The sequence below is a fragment of the Sporothrix schenckii genome, assembly GCF_000961545.1.
Source record: "Sporothrix schenckii 1099-18 chromosome Unknown Cont47, whole genome shotgun sequence".
In the NCBI taxonomy this organism is placed as follows: domain Eukaryota; kingdom Fungi; phylum Ascomycota; class Sordariomycetes; order Ophiostomatales; family Ophiostomataceae; genus Sporothrix; species Sporothrix schenckii.
The window spans coordinates 3,381,514-3,396,689 of record NW_015971148.1 but is presented as its reverse complement, the minus strand read 5'-3'; the positions used below and the strand labels follow the sequence as shown (position 1 = coordinate 3,396,689).

General features: G+C 53.1%; 3 protein-coding genes across 3 annotated transcripts; 1 reads left to right on the top strand and 2 right to left on the bottom strand.

Moving 5' to 3' along the window:
• Positions 1–6,239: 6,239 nt before the first annotated feature.
• On the top strand, positions 6,240–7,725 carry SPSK_04257 (uncharacterized protein; the record flags this gene model as incomplete). Its single annotated transcript, XM_016731068.1, has 2 exons — positions 6,240–7,027; positions 7,089–7,725. 2 exons carry the CDS (start codon positions 6,240–6,242, stop codon positions 7,723–7,725), a joined length of 1,425 nt encoding a protein of 474 aa, XP_016585616.1.
• A 2,949-nt stretch (positions 7,726–10,674) lies between these two features.
• On the bottom strand, positions 10,675–12,057 carry SPSK_04290 (uncharacterized protein; the record flags this gene model as incomplete). Its single annotated transcript, XM_016731101.1, has 1 exon — positions 10,675–12,057. The coding sequence occupies one exon, from the start codon at positions 12,055–12,057 to the stop codon at positions 10,675–10,677; it is 1,383 nt and encodes a 460-aa protein (XP_016585615.1).
• Positions 12,058–12,416: 359 nt separating this feature from the next.
• On the bottom strand, positions 12,417–13,443 carry SPSK_04430 (uncharacterized protein; the record flags this gene model as incomplete). Its single annotated transcript, XM_016731237.1, has 2 exons — positions 12,417–13,231; positions 13,308–13,443. 2 exons carry the CDS (start codon positions 13,441–13,443, stop codon positions 12,417–12,419), a joined length of 951 nt encoding a protein of 316 aa, XP_016585614.1.
• Positions 13,444–15,176: the final 1,733 nt, after the last annotated feature.

Below are 15,176 nucleotides of genomic sequence, written 5' to 3'. Positions count from 1 at the left end.
GACTCCACCCAGCGATAATGACAAAAACATGCACGCGGTCGGCACGAGTGTGGAGAGGAGTGGAGAAGCGATATTGAGCAGATTCAAGCCAAAAGAGTGAAAGTAGGCCCAAGATAGACCGAAAATGAACCAAATGTAGACCAAAAGGCCATAAATGAAGGCACGAGAGAGAAAGAGGAAAAGCGTGGATTGAGAAAGGGCCTAAAAGAGTGAGATGGCTTCGACATTGCCACGAGGCAAAGCGACAGGGGGAGAAACCCGTGCCCAAGTGGGCGGGCCAGACAAAAAAGATATACATGTACGAAATAGATGGAAGGTGTGGGAGGGGGAAAGGAAGAGAATAAACAGGAAGACGGGATCGGTGGATATACGCAGTACGACGGAAGATACGATGGACTTGTAAGGAAGCTTCAGTTTGCTGTTTAGACGAGAAGATCCGTGATATTTGGATTTGCAGAAGCAAAGGGTTTGCCTTGTACAAAGCATTACTCCGATAATGTGAAGGCAGTGGAGGATTCAGCAGTCTCTGTCTTCCCATCGGCAATCGAGGCAGGTCGAGGAGGTGTGGGGCAGCGCAAAAAGAACGACGGAAGAACAAAAATAAAGAAAACCGAGCTCTCGTCAGAGGGCTAAGGCGGCTAAAAACCGACGAAAGACGAAGAGTACAGAGAACTACGGAAGAAACGAATGCACTAAACCAGTCACCAGAAGAGGAGGGCCAGAACCAGGAAAATGGAAAGGAAACGGGAACACGGCACCAACCGTCGAGAAGGGGACAAACGAGCACAGGCAAAGTCGTGTTCGCTGAACGGGGAAAGTAAAGTAACGTCGTAAACACGTGCAAGCTATTTTTACTCTGGACTTTGCATGGCTTTACTGCATGCGTGCTTTGACATCTGCATAACGGAGGATTATGGAGTGCCACGGCATAATTGCCATGCGAGCCAACGACTGTGCACACTTGGTACGCCAGCTGTGGTCGACTACGGAGGATTTCTGCTTTCTTTTCTTCCATTCTGCTTCTTTTCGTGCTTCTGTCATACTTTTCTTCTTTCCCTCCGTGCTACGATTTACATTTGGCGCACTTTGCGCATCTGACCGCAGACCACAGACCACAGACCACAGACACAATCGCGACGGGACGCTGTGCGGGTGCATCCACCCTCCACGACTGTCTCCCGGTGCTCGGACGGCCAAGAGACGTACATGTAGTCGACTTGTACGGAGACGGCACGCCACAAAGTTGCACCATGCGACATTTTCAGCCAACAGCTGCACAGCCAATAGCAATCCGCATGGCTGCACATCTGCAAATCTGTAGATCTCCATTGCAACGGTGCGGAAGAGAAGGCGAGGTGTGGAAGTGGGATCGTAAAAAAGAAAGAAGAGGTGACAGAAAAAGCAAATTCGACGGCGATTGTGGCTGGGGAAAGAAGTGTGATGGGAGACACAATGGGAGCGGGAGCGGAGATGGGGGCCAAAAGTGACAGACAGAATCATGACAGCACGGAATGTGCAGCAAATAGTCCTCCGTACTTCGTACATGTACTCCGCCTCAAGACGATGCAACGACAAAAACCACGCATAAACAACAACGATAGAATGGTGGATGGGGGAGAAGTGGCTTTTATGGTTAGGCGAAAAAAGAAAATGGGCGAGAAGGGAAACGACAGACAAGGCATGACAAGGCACGACGCGAATCAAGACTCTCCCCGAGTATACTTCGTACCAACCCTTACAATATCCCACCGACGAGCCCGAGTCCAGTCTCATCGTGGATTCCTGCCCTTTTCATTTCCGCCGTTGTCGTGGCCTCCCCTTTTTTAATAAATAACAAAATATGCTAATATAGCCAACAGGAGAAAACCCGTGTTTCGTAGCTGTCGGCCTCGGGCACCGGGACATTGTGACGAGGCCGGCGACGACGACGCACTGTAGCTGATTCCAAAGCTAGCTCGTTTTGGCGGATAGCCCCGTCAAAGAGAGGAGGCGTCCGGAGCGCCAAACGAGGAGGGCAAGCGAACAATGCGACACGATGCAACACAATGCTACACAATGCAGGGGCAGGCAATGACAAAGAGGGGGAGGACCAGGGTCCAGTCCATCAACACTAGACAAGGCCGTGCAGTAGCGTCGACAGCCTTGTCCTGTTCGAGTGCCTGGCGTCGTCTTGGATACCTCGATCGCTTGTCGAGTCTCTGGCCCAGACTCGGTCTAGTTGGGTCCAGCCTCAACCCCGGACCCTTGCGGTCTGCTTGTGCCTTTTGCGAATGGGCGCAGAACGCACCTGTTGTTGGACAAGCGCCTCTGTCGTGCTGTTGTCGGGGCTACTCCGGAGACGCTGGATCTGTCTTGTCGTCTCGCTGCTTGTGAACTTTTCCACTTTTTCTGTCTTCTACGACGTAGAAATATCAAAGAGATGGCACTTAGCCAAGTAGAAAAGTGTAAATTAAAATATAAAAATGTATTTGACAAAAAAAGGAAAGGAAAAAAAGAGATTATGAAAAGAGAAGCAAGGAATAGGGAGATCATGGCAGAACGGCGCAACGTAGAAAGGTACTGAGTCGAGAATTCGTATGACAATCTCACGTCCGCGCCTGTCCTTTTCCCCTCTGCGACCTGTCGACCTCTTTCTCATGGTCTCTCAATACGAAGTATTACTTCGTAGTACACCCTTTGCAGGGTCATGCTAATCGGCCCCTGAGCGGATAATTCCAGGCCACGGTAGTCTAGCCTTGTGGAAGGGCCTACTAAACTCGACGGCATCCACCGCAAACAAACCAACTCCCGGCAATGTTCACTCTTTCTTTCATTGTTCTCGTGGGCTGTCTTTTCTTTCTCTCCATGGTTTCTCCACCTCTTCTGAAATGTCGCAGTGGATCGAGACGGCCAACTACAAGGTCCAGGAAATGATCGGCAATGGAACGGCAAAACAACGGCAAGAAGAGGTCTTTGATCGTGGAATTGAACGTCGTGCGGCATAACACTCGTCAAAAATCCCAAGCACGATGCAAGCCAGCTGAATTGGCAATTATAGTAGCTTACTTAGCAACTAGCCAATGTTTCCACGATGGGAACGTGAGAAAATAACACTCAACAGCCAGCCCCGTAGGGATTAACAAACTCACAGCAGAGACACAGGAGAGACAGGAACTGCCAGATAGTGCAAAATAGACTTGCTGCATGGTGTCCGTTTGTGTTGCTATCACTTGGCACGTTTTGTGTGCCTTTGGGTCTTTTGGGGCCGTCGTCGTTGCCTGATGTTCCCTCGACAATATCACCACGGTCACGATTCTTTCTCTAGGTTTTATCTGACCAAAGTTGTACTTTATCGCCAGCATCCTGCAGATGGACGTTGTGCGTAGAACAGCTCGTCTCTCCCACGAACCCGAAACATTCAACTCTACAATCGTGAGAACACGACCGCATGTCGTCCTTTTATTCTTGTCTCGTCCGTCTTCCCTTTCCTCTTCCTTCTCCCAGACCACTTACAAGCGTTCACATCAAACAAGCACCCTCCATCTCCTGCTCACTTTTCCCGCCAGCACAGTTCTGCTTTGGACAATCTCCAATCATTAATCAGTAGTTTACATCTCGTACAATGATCCCTGAAATCCGCTTTCGTGCCTCTCGTCCATGTCCAGCTTCATATAACGACGCGCTAGGACAACAGCTGTGCAGGCACAAGATTGAGATGGCCTTGCTCTTACTCATATTACCCACCAGCGGCAACCACTTGCCTCCCATCTCTGGCCAAGAGCGCCGGTGTAGCTCCGTTGTGAGTCTTACTGAGAGCGCCTTCGATCCTGTCTTTTTATGCCGTCTTTGTCGCGCAGCGGATTCGAAAAGCAGCGTCACTGTTTCCCATAGCACAATACCCCACCTTTGTAGCAGACACACAATGAAAACAGAGTACCTCCAGCGCGCATTATGCAACTCTCACGCCACCCTTTGCCCCTTCGCTCCCGAACTTCAACTTCGTTCGTGCCTTCCCTGTCACTACGGAGTAGACAGAAGGCGCTCTCAAGGCACCTTCGCACCTTTTATTCTCCCGTACCTTCCTTTGTTCTTCCACCCTGCGGGCATCACTAGCTCTTGAACCATTTTAATTTTCAGGAAAGAGCTATCCGCTGGACTGGGTTCGTCGCTGCCGTAACTACATCTAGTAGCTCCCTATCAGGGGAGCGTTAAAGGGGCGAATAATGTTTCCGCAAGCTTCCTTTCAATGTCTCTCTTTTATCTTCAGTCCGGCATCTCCACTTCCTCGTCGTTCTGTTGCCGACTTCACGTCCCGGCAACCTCCCCCCTCCTCCCTCACCTAGGGCCACCTACTAAACCTAGCCTAGCCTATTTGTGCTTGGCTACCTTTCTTGTGCCCTTTTTCGTCCCGGCGTCCTTCGTCTGGACCCGCCTTGTGTCCCTTTGTTTTGTAATCTTACGTTGGTTTTGGGTCTTGTCGTCGGCTCTCTTGAAGAAAACTATTCCTCATTCTTGCTCGTGCTCCGTTCGTCTCCCAGAGATGGCAAAGTATTCTTCCACGCTTCACACTGTCGAGGAGGCGCAGAAAAGGGGGTCACATCTACACGATAGTTCCCGTTCCAGAGAAACAGGCCTTTCCCACTTGCAGCGGTCTTTTGTCCCATCCTTGCCATAGTCGACAGGTGCCTGTCTTGCAGAACGAAAAGCGCACTACTGTCTGTGCTGGCCGCTCGACTCGGTCTATCTGTCTGCAGGAGGGTGACACACCACCCACACCTAGATCTCATACCATCCTCACACGCTTTTGGAAACGGAGCGAGCAGGCTTTCCGGCGAACAGACCGGCAACCTTTCCGAGCGCCCTCCCGTGAGACCGTATCCTGGTCCAGCTTTGGGGGTTTTGCAAACTGCCAAAAAAGGCAACCGGCGCAATTGAAGCTTTTGGCTCCTCTTGCAATACACGGCCCTTGCCCAAAGTGTCAACGTGCATATCATCAAGCCGACGCTATTGAAAAATTCTGACTGTGGTAGCCAAAACGACACAAACGGCCCTAGCGACGACGGGGGATGTTTGGCAAAGACGAGACGAACTGAGCCACGGTCGACAACCCCAGAAAAGGGCCTGGGACGAGACACGCCATTGTGGAGCACAGAACCGAGCGGTTTCCGCTGGCTCTTTTATTTTATTTTATTTTTATTTTTTATTACTCCTCCCGATCTCTTACATCTTGTGTCTCCTTTGTATTTCCTCTTGTCCACGTCTCAGCGACATTCCTACTGGCACTGTAACTTTCCACTCCGGCTCCCACCTCTCCACAGGCATACTCGACTCTAGCCCTCTTGGGCTGTTCTTCCTCGACGATATTCGTCTTCTTTCTTTCGCTACACTTACGTTGGCCCTTTAACACGTCTGCTATTACTGGAGCCACTACAACATACCATTGGTCCCTCGCTTTACAGCACACCCCTGAACCGTCGTCCTCTCCCCTGGTTTTTATTTCCTGTTTTGTTTTAACAAAGTGTGCATGCCACCCTTCACAGAACACGCACACTTCGAAGTTTCTTCACCTCGCCCTTTTCAGCCACCTGCAGTTAAACTGATACCAAAACGTGAGATTTGACTGCTAGCTAGGAGCAGCGGCAAGGATCAACGTTTGTTGAGCCTCGAGCAGAGAACGCAGCTCCCAAAGACAAGGGAACGAATAATAGCCAAGACCTGGAGAGAGATGCCGAACACATCGACTTGAGCACTCCCTCTCTTGCCTCTCTTGTCAGAAGCGATCGGCACGGTCGTCGATTCCCCTTCCTCTTTTTTTTTAGTTGCTTTTGCTTCCCCTGGAAAGGCCTCTCCCCCTGCATCCTCTGTTCAACAGAAACCCAGTCCCTTGGTACACGGTCTAACGTCTCCTCTTTTTCTTCCTTCTGTTGATCCTTCTGCCTTCTGTCCAGTTGTCTAGACTCTCCTTGTGGCTCTGAATGCTTCTGGACTCTCTTCACTTGCCTTCTCCATTCATATATTACCCACTCCCAGTCCTTGGTTACATTCTGTCCGTTGATCTTCCTTTCTTTTTCCTTCTCTTCCTGTTACTTCTTATTTCTGTGTTCCTTTCCCCACGTTTGCAATCTTCTCTCGAAAGAGAAAAAGATCAGCAGAACAGTCAACACTCGAGGCGGTCCACCGCTTGTGCGTTTGCTCAAGACCGGCCCGTCAATCGATTTTCCCACATCTCGTACTCGGATCCCGGCCTCGACACTGTCACCATGTATGCGTCGGACGGCCACTACTCGGCGGCAAGCATTGCTACGCAGGCCGTCGCCGCCTCGGCCAATGGCATTCACAGCAAGGGCACCGAGGAGGTATTCACCTCGATCAGTGCTTTCATCTCCCGCGCCATGGCCTCGACCGCCGAGTATCCCACATCGCCTCTGCAGCAGTTCGGTTTCGCCATCATCGTCTTCTTCCCGGTTCTCGCCTTCATTATCGTTATGCTCCGTGTCTATAGCCGTGTCAGCACCAAGCAATTTGGGATTGACGATGCCCTGATCATTGTCGCCATGATCCTGTCTATTGGTGAAACGGCCTCGACGTGGATGTTTATGAAGACCAACTTTATTGCCATTCACATCTGGGACGTTCCCCGCGAGTACGACGTCGTCCAGGCCCTGATCTGGAATTTCGCTGTACAGGTGCTCTACAACCCGATTCTCGCGCTCGTCAAGACGTCCATGCTCTTGTTCCTGCTGAAGCTCGGCAGCCAGAAGCCCGGCGTCCGCATCTGCATTCACATCCTCAACGCGCTCAACCTGATGCTCATGGTCGCCATTTTCATCGTCGTCATCTTCCAGTGCACACCCATCCGCTTCAACTGGGACACAACCATTGTCGGCGGCCACTGTATCAAGCAGGGCATCTTTTACCTGGCCACCGCCGCCTTGACCATCTTTACCGATGTGCTCAACTTGGCCCTGCCCTTTTGGGTTTTCCTTGACCTGAAGATGCCGGTCCGCGTCAAGATCGCTCTCCTCTTTGTCTTCCTCCTGGGTGGCATGTAAGTTGTTTCTTTCCACTGTCAAATTACGCCTCGTGTGCTTTCACTAACATTTGTCCAGCGTCACGGTGGTCGGTATTGTCCGCCTGGTTTTCATTTACGACGGCTTCTTTACCGCCCCGGGCCCCGATCCGACGTACTCGCTCGGCTTCTGCACGTCTGCCATTGAGACCAACCTGGCTATTATCTGCGCTTCGGCACCCTCGCTGCGCGGCCTCGTCCGCTCCTGGTTCCCCCGCTTCTTCTCATCCAACCGCCCCACGTACGACTACCGCTATCCGGACAGCAACGGCTACGGCGGCGGCCGGCGCGGCACCAACAACAACAACCCCTACGGCACCAGCAGTGTCACGACCAACATTGCCGCCCGCCGCAACAAGGAGAACGGCATTGGCCCCGACAACGGGCCCAGCACCGACGGCCTGGGTGCGAATGCGGCTGGCACCAGCCGCCGGGGGGTCGGCGGCTCGTTTGCGCTGCGCGACCTCAAGGGCGGCTCCAAGACGCACACGGCGGTCAACAGTTCGCCCAGCGCCAGCGAGGAGGAGATTATGACGTACAACGGCATTGTGCGCACGACCAATGTGCAGGTGCACTACGACGGCAGCAGCGAGCGCAAGGGCAGCACGAACCGCGACCGCAGCGGCGATCGGGACAGCAGCATGGGCATGCGCACAAGCATCAGTGGGAGTTTGTAACAACGGAGGTTGACGTGCGTTTGTTTTTCTTTTTCTTTCGATCCCAACGAAGAAAATCATATGAGCTTACGAGTACGAGCGGTTATGGAGGACGACGTTTTGACATCCTTGGCCCCCATTTTTCAACTCATTATTTTTGTCGTACCGAAAAGGCTTGTGTTTTTTTTGCATTGGTTTTCTTCTTTTGTTATTTCAGCGTTACTTGTCTCCTATTCCCAATACTCGCATTTTTTTGTTCCCTTTCTTTTATTTACTGTCCCGTCCTCCTTTGGCAAAAAAGCAGACGTTTTTCTTGTATAAGCACCCTTGCAAATAGCAAACATTGTATATTATTTTTTCTCGTTACGTTTAAAGTCCCACCCAGATGGAGCAGGCACATATTGAAAATTGTGAAGGATTATGGTTTTTTTGTTTTCATTTCATTGATTCGATGGTTACGCGACATCGTGGTTTTGTGTTTTTGGCCCCGACGCAGGTGACACCGCGAAGGCGCACTTGATAATAACCGCATGATACATCAACAAAGTCCTCTTTGTCACATTGTCGAGAACGACTTGCGGTTTCGATGAAGACGAAGAGGAAAATAAATAAGTAAATAAAACTCGATTGCTCTCCAGTCAAGTGGCAGTGGTGGTTTTGTCTATCGGCAACACCCATCCTTTTCAAAGGCGTCCATTGTCCATTGTCCCCCTGCCCCACGATGTACCTCAACGTACGGATCTCGGTGCCACTTTTCTGGCCCCCAGGCCGTTCCCTCTTCCGTTCCTGGCCAGCCCTCCCACCCTTGTCGGACCCCCTGTCTAGTCGATATTCCAATTTTTGGTCGGTCTCAGGCTCTGTATGTCGTGCGTCGTATTTCCTTCATCGTCCCCCTGTCCATGTTGAGGAACCCACACACACTATCTGCAGCAAAACGACGAGGCAATTTACGGCGTATGTCCCACATACTGTCTTCGATCTCCTCGGAAGATGTGTCCGTTGTTTTTGCATTTCTTGATGCTCAACCCCCATTTCAAAGAGACGAGACTTTGGCGTCCATTGCCTCTAGATGCAATTGACGGAGAAGAGACCGAACTGAGATAACGTAGCCAACCTTGCCATTTTTCGTACTTTTCATTGCTTTGTCTTTGCTTAACATCCACGGCTCCTCGTCCACGTTTGTGTCATCGGTCTGGCCCTCACGCTGGCCCTCACTCTGGTCCTCGGCATGGTACGTTGCATTCGCAATGACACCTGCCCGGCCCGGATATCAAAAGGGCCATTCGTTGCTCCGCCCTGTCCGAAAACTGGATGACGAGAATAACACCGAGCATGGGCGCAGCACGTGTCTGTAACAGACGCAATGCTACGGTGTGCAACGGGAAAAAGACAAAATAGGAGAAATGGGGCGTAGCGGAGCAGAAAGTCCAACATTGAGCACAAACGGGTCACAAGTAATTACGGAGCAGTCATCGGTTTACAGCTGGTTTCAAAAATGCATTGTGTTGCCCGGTTTTCGTCTCGCTGTCAAGAAAGGGCAGAAAAATTCTACGGTTCTCTCACATGCCCTAATGTTGGGATGGATGACAGACGTGTCAGATGCAGTGAATCGACAGAGTCAAAGCCACGGCTTCTGTCGCCTTATGGCCACCACTGCATATCATCTTGCATGGTTCGTCGTTTTGTCACTTATCTTTTCGGCCAGGCCGCCACATGGCAAAACACAAGGCACCCAGTCCCCGGCACCCGGCATCTGGCACACAGTTAAGGGCACATCCTCCTTGGCACTCCCACATGGCACGAACTGGCACGAACATGGGTGGTGAATGGCTATCTTTTCTTTTTGGATCTACCTGATGCGGATCTACCAGGAACAGACTCGCCCGTCATAGCATATGACTGAGATCTGGGAACTGCACCGTCAATGAAATTACGACATACACATTGCTCCGGTTCGCCTTGGGAGTTGGCCTCGTACGGATTGTTCTCTGTTTCCGTGAGCTCTCTTCCGCCGCCGTGTGCACGCATCAATATCCCATCATCACCCAACTTTGCCGGTGTCGCCTGTTCCAGCTATCTGTAGCAGCCATTTTGGCCATCCTTTTTGGCGTGAACAGGGTATCTGACGCCAGGAACGGTCTGTGGCGTTTCCGTGTAGTTGCCGGCTGGGCAATTCCGAGATGTGCATAACAATTGTCTGCATCTACGACGTACATTCATGGCTAGCGTTTTTGGCTGAAACTGCCGTAATGAAAACAGTTTTTCTGGAGCCCAAGTGAATAACGAGATATGTGCATTGTACACCGTAGGGAGTAGACATACACCTATCTCACACCTTTCCACCTGCACCTTACTCCAGTGCCTTAACGATATTAGGCGTCCTTCCTCCCAATGCAGCTCTTGCGCAAGCGACGTCTCTTGTTAAAATGAAGGCAAATTGCAAAAGTGGGGAGCAAGCGGTGCATTCCCAGTACAGATATGAAAGGCACCGCGTCACTTAACCTCACTTACACACACGTCACGTGATAAGATGGCGATGTATTGTGAAAGTCAACATCATTTTGACAAGATGTCTCTTGGAGAGCGGCTCACATGGCCCTTATAGGATAGCCGACTGTAACTGCTAGTAAGCATGCTTGAGGAACTCATCGTCTCTTTTTTCATTTCCTAAGATTTTAGCTACTCCATTGTTTGGCCACTAATTTTTTGAGAAAAGAAATAATAAATTACTCCAAACAATAAACAAAGAAATCAGTATGTAATTCCTTGCCAGGCATCTCGTCGCAGGGAGAACAAAAGCAAATGCAGATAGAAACTGAACTTGGCGCAACAAAAGTAAGTAGAAGTAAATACCAAAGTAGATAAGACGTATAGAGATGCACAAGGTTCCAAGGAAATGCACAGACTATCCCAAAATAAGTCCTCAGGCTCTCACCATCCCTTTGAGAAGGTATTATCCACCACCTCATCCTACCTGTGGTAGTATGTATTATGCACCTGGCCTGAACCTTGCGGTCGGTCTTGCGCGCTGAACACCTCGGCGCTCAGCTCTTGTGCCCGTGCTAGCGGCGAGCCGCCATCACTGCCTGTGGCCCGGTGTCGGCGGTCTCCGAGGCGCGGTGATCCTTGTTCTCCCACACTAGCTTTGGTGCCCACGCTGCCCCGTGGCGGTGGGGTCTGTACCTCGCTGACCTGCGCGGTCCATACTCCACGCCCGCTGCCGTGATCGCTGGGCGACTTGCCGACCGCCTGCGGTTGGCTGGCATTGTACGTACCGCTGCTTCCTGTACCCGTACCCGTACCCATCCCCGTTCCAGTCCCTGAACCCGACCCGGTTCCACCTGTTCCCGTGTTCGACCCCGAGTCCAGTGCAGACCCCACGGGCGTCAAGTGCATGTACCCACTGCCGCTGGATGCGGCAAGCTCAATCGGCGGCTGTGCGTACGCAACGGCATATGGGCTGGTCGGCGGGTATGGCGAGTACGGCGAGCCGTGCTGTGGAGACCAGCCGCCGGGTGGCGTGGGTGCATCGGTGTAGCGGCCGTGGTGGACCGGCGGGTGCATCATCATCATGGCCGTTCCAGGCGCGCCGGCCACGCCATAATAGGGGTCGTGGACGGGGAAACCTGGCGGGCCGTTGAAAGGGCGGCGGTAGCGGCGACGGCGTCCCAACCAACCCTCCCCCTCCGTCCTTGGGTGGCCGTTGCCACCGCCACCGCCGCCGCCTCCTGCCTGGCCACCGAGACGCCGTTCGCGGTACCGCCGCAGACAGGTCCAGCAGCCGGCGACAAACAGAATGACAGCGAACGCCCCGCCGACGGCGATGCCCGCAATGGCGCCGGTGGCCAAATGACTTCCACCAGAGTTGTTGTTGTTGTTGTTGTCATTTCCGCTACCGCCGTTGCTCCCGACACTGCGCGTCGGCGTCCGCGCGGCAATTATCGCCGTCCGTGTCATCAGCACCTTCAGGTCCGGGCTGTCCCACCCGGCCGCCGGCGCCGTCTTGGTCGCGCCCCCCGACGGCCCACCGCCAATGGCGCTCACAATCGCGTCGGGCACCAAGTACGTCGTCTCGTTGGGCGCGTACAGCTGCCACAGCGCCTTGTTGGCGGCAAAGCCCATGGTGAGGTCGGCGTTGTGCGTGCCCCACTGCTGCGGCACGTCGCAGTCGTCGGACAGGGGGAACGTGCCGCCGATGATGAGCATCTGCGCACCGGAGACCACGTTGCAGGTGAGGCTGTGGTGAGGGTACTGGCCGGTGACGTTGCCGTCGGTCGGGTACAGCTTGATCCATGTGAAGGTCGGGAGGGACAAGACGTACATGTCGTCGTAGCCGGCGGTGTCGGGCGGCATGGACGCGCCGCCATAGAGGTATCTGGCAACACAGTGATGAGTGGGTTGGACATGAAGTCGAGAGAATGAGGACAAGAAGAAAAAAAGGAGACGCGAGGGTGGGCAAAAAATCGTGAATGGGAAGAATAGGGGAAACGAGGCAGAAGGAACTGAGCAGGAAGGAGCGAGCGTGTGGCCATGCGATGAAAGAGCAGGAAGCAAGAGAACACGTCACAATCAAAAGGAGAAGGGGCGAACGAGCAGGATCCAAATTTGGGATGAGCACGTGCTTAGTGACAGTGAAGCCATCATTGTCATGACAATGTCATGGCAATGTCATGCCACATGGCCTGGCCACGATGACTGCCCGCAAAGACAACTTACATGTTGTAGCTCGACTGGTCGGCGGCCCAGGTGACGCCAGCACAAAACCGACGGCGATCGCCCGGGATGGTGCCCGACGCGTGCTGCGCGTACCATTTGGAGCTCAGGACATCGTACAGATAGATTGTGTCGAGGCCCTGGCCCGTCACGGTGCCGTTGCCGTACAGGTCGGTGATGCCGCCCAGATACACGAGCATGCCGCCGTCGCCCGCGGGGATGAATACCAGGGCGCCCTCGGCACGCCGCACGCCGTCGGGCCCCGTGTTGTTGGTCCAGCTGTTGGTGTCCATGTCGTACTTGACGAGCCCCGTCGTCGCCACGGGCGGGCTGTCGGCGCCCCAGCCGCTGACTGAGTTGTTGGACAGCCAGCCGCCGTAGTAGTACCCCTCGCCGCGCTCCGAGACGGCCACGCCCGCGCCATAGGACACGGGGGAAATGCTCGCCGGCTGCGGCGGGCCCAGCGAGACCCAAAAGTTGTTGAGAATGTCGTAGGCGTACAGCAGAAACCGCGTCGGCGGCGGCTGCTGGTAGTACTCGCCGCCAAACAGGTACAGGTACTTGTTGACCTCGTCGCCCCACAGGGAGCCGCCGCTGACGTCCGGGATGCTGCTGTTTTTGGACAAATTCGCGTACAGCGGCGGCATGCCCACGTCGGCGACGTCGCGGGCGAGGTCCTGGTAGAGCAGCCACGTGTTGGAGTAGTTGCCCGGGTACGTGGAGATGGGGTTCCAGTTGACGAGCCCGCCATCAATGTAGAGGCGCCGGTCGACGACGGCCGACTGGTGTCCAAAACGCCGGCAAAAGTTGTTGACTAGGGCGAGGAGAGAAATTCGGGTTAGTTTTCCTTCTCTACACGATTCGCCGCCTCCCTTATTTCAGAGACGTACTTGGATCTTGTTGGCCGGTGGCGTTTGCTACAAAGAAGAGGAGTCCGAGAATAACAACAAAGAGGCCATAATTTTGAGGTATTGACGCAAAGCGCCGGAATGACGCCGGCCGCCGATGTGGGAGGCTGGAAGCCATGGCCTCGGCTGGCGTTTGGCGCCTATGCTGCAAAAGGAGGGCCGCTGGGAGGAGAGAGTCGACTCTGCAAGTGGGAAAGACGGGCTAAGACATGCTCGAGAAAGATGTGCACGCGTAAAGAAAGACAGGCGGAGGCGTGGGAAGATGGACGATGTTGCGGTCTGGGGTCAACAAGCGATGCATGCAAAAAAAGCCAGGGACGGAATAAAAGGGACGAGGGGGGGAATCCGAGATGTGATAGAAGGGGTCCGAGGAAATGGGCAGACTGCGTGAAGCACAAGACTGGACACAGAGTACTGAACACGAGCCCTGTCGTATGGCTTTGACACAGTGGCTGAAAAAAGAACGAGATTGTTGTGCGACGATGGGGTGAAGACGACGATAGGCAGACACACAGGCAGGCAGGCAGGTAGAAGAAAAGAGGACTGCTGTTGAGGGATATTTGGTGCACAGACACGTTCTTGTTCAAAATGTATGTCTACGATACGGTGGCCCAAAAACTAGATATGAAATAGGCTGTGTCAAGCTTACTGGGGAAACAGGGCTGGAGGAAGAGGGACTCGTGTGGAGGACGGTGACGGAGCCAGGATGACAATGCGTTTGGGAGCAGGGAGGCAACCACAGGAAGAAGCCGATCAGGAGGCAGGAGGGGGATGTGAGAAGCAAAAAGCAGACTTAACAACGGAAAACATCAGCTTGTGCGGCTGAACAAGAACGTCAGATGGTTCGGTTGGGTCTGCTTGCTGGAAGTGGTGTAGCTTTACATGTGCACATAGTTTGAAGGACGAGAAAGAAGACAAGAAAACTCGTAGAGAGGGAAATCTAGGAGAGGGGGTACCACTCGACAGCCACTGCCCTCTGCCTGGCCACATGAATGGCGGCCAGAGAGAGAGGGGAAAGAGGAAACAACACGAGGAGGTGGTGGGACAAGAGACTCGACACCGAAGAATTTGGCCACTGTGGTAGTCTCTCTGTAGTATTTTGTTTTGGTCTCTCCGGCGCGTCCTCGCCTCTCGCCCCTGCTGACGGCTTGACGGTGGCTTGCTGCATGCATGGCGAGATCGCTTGCCAGAGAAAACATTTGCAGAAACGAGCAGACGCCTCATACAAGCCTGGGATTATTGCTTATTGACCGGGACAAGGTCGATAGTCCTCGCTATCTTATTGCTTGTCGCCTGTTCTTTCTCGGTGTATGTGAAAGGACACTACATTCAGTACCTCAAGCACGGATTCGCATGTCATGGTGGCTTTGACAAAAAGCTGAGGGGACATACTCTGGCGAAAAGGATATAAGACAGTGGTTTTTCACCTGTGCAAAAAGGACGAAAACTGCAGTCAACAGCTCTCAGCCCCGGTGCACGACAGTTGCATACGGAATATTGCCGAATTGGGAAGACTACCAACGAGAGGGGACAAGCCAAAAGCAAACTATAATATAAGGTGCAAAAATATTGACCCAAAAAGAGGGGAAACAAGAGTAAATAAGATAAAAAGCGTGGCTGGAAACCGTCGAAGAAGAGCGAGCAAAAGCGAACAGTGCGGCAGACCAAAAGGCCATGCCCCTGTTTCGTTCCCAAAACAGACAAACAGCAACCCAGCTACCTACTCTGTTTTTTGTCGTCTACTCCGTAGGTTCGTAGACCAATGTGTCCGTTCCCATGTTGTCTGTTGGTCGCACCTGTCTGTTGGTCGCACCCTCTTGCGCTCGCTCCTTGTCCACTTGCTTTTTCCTA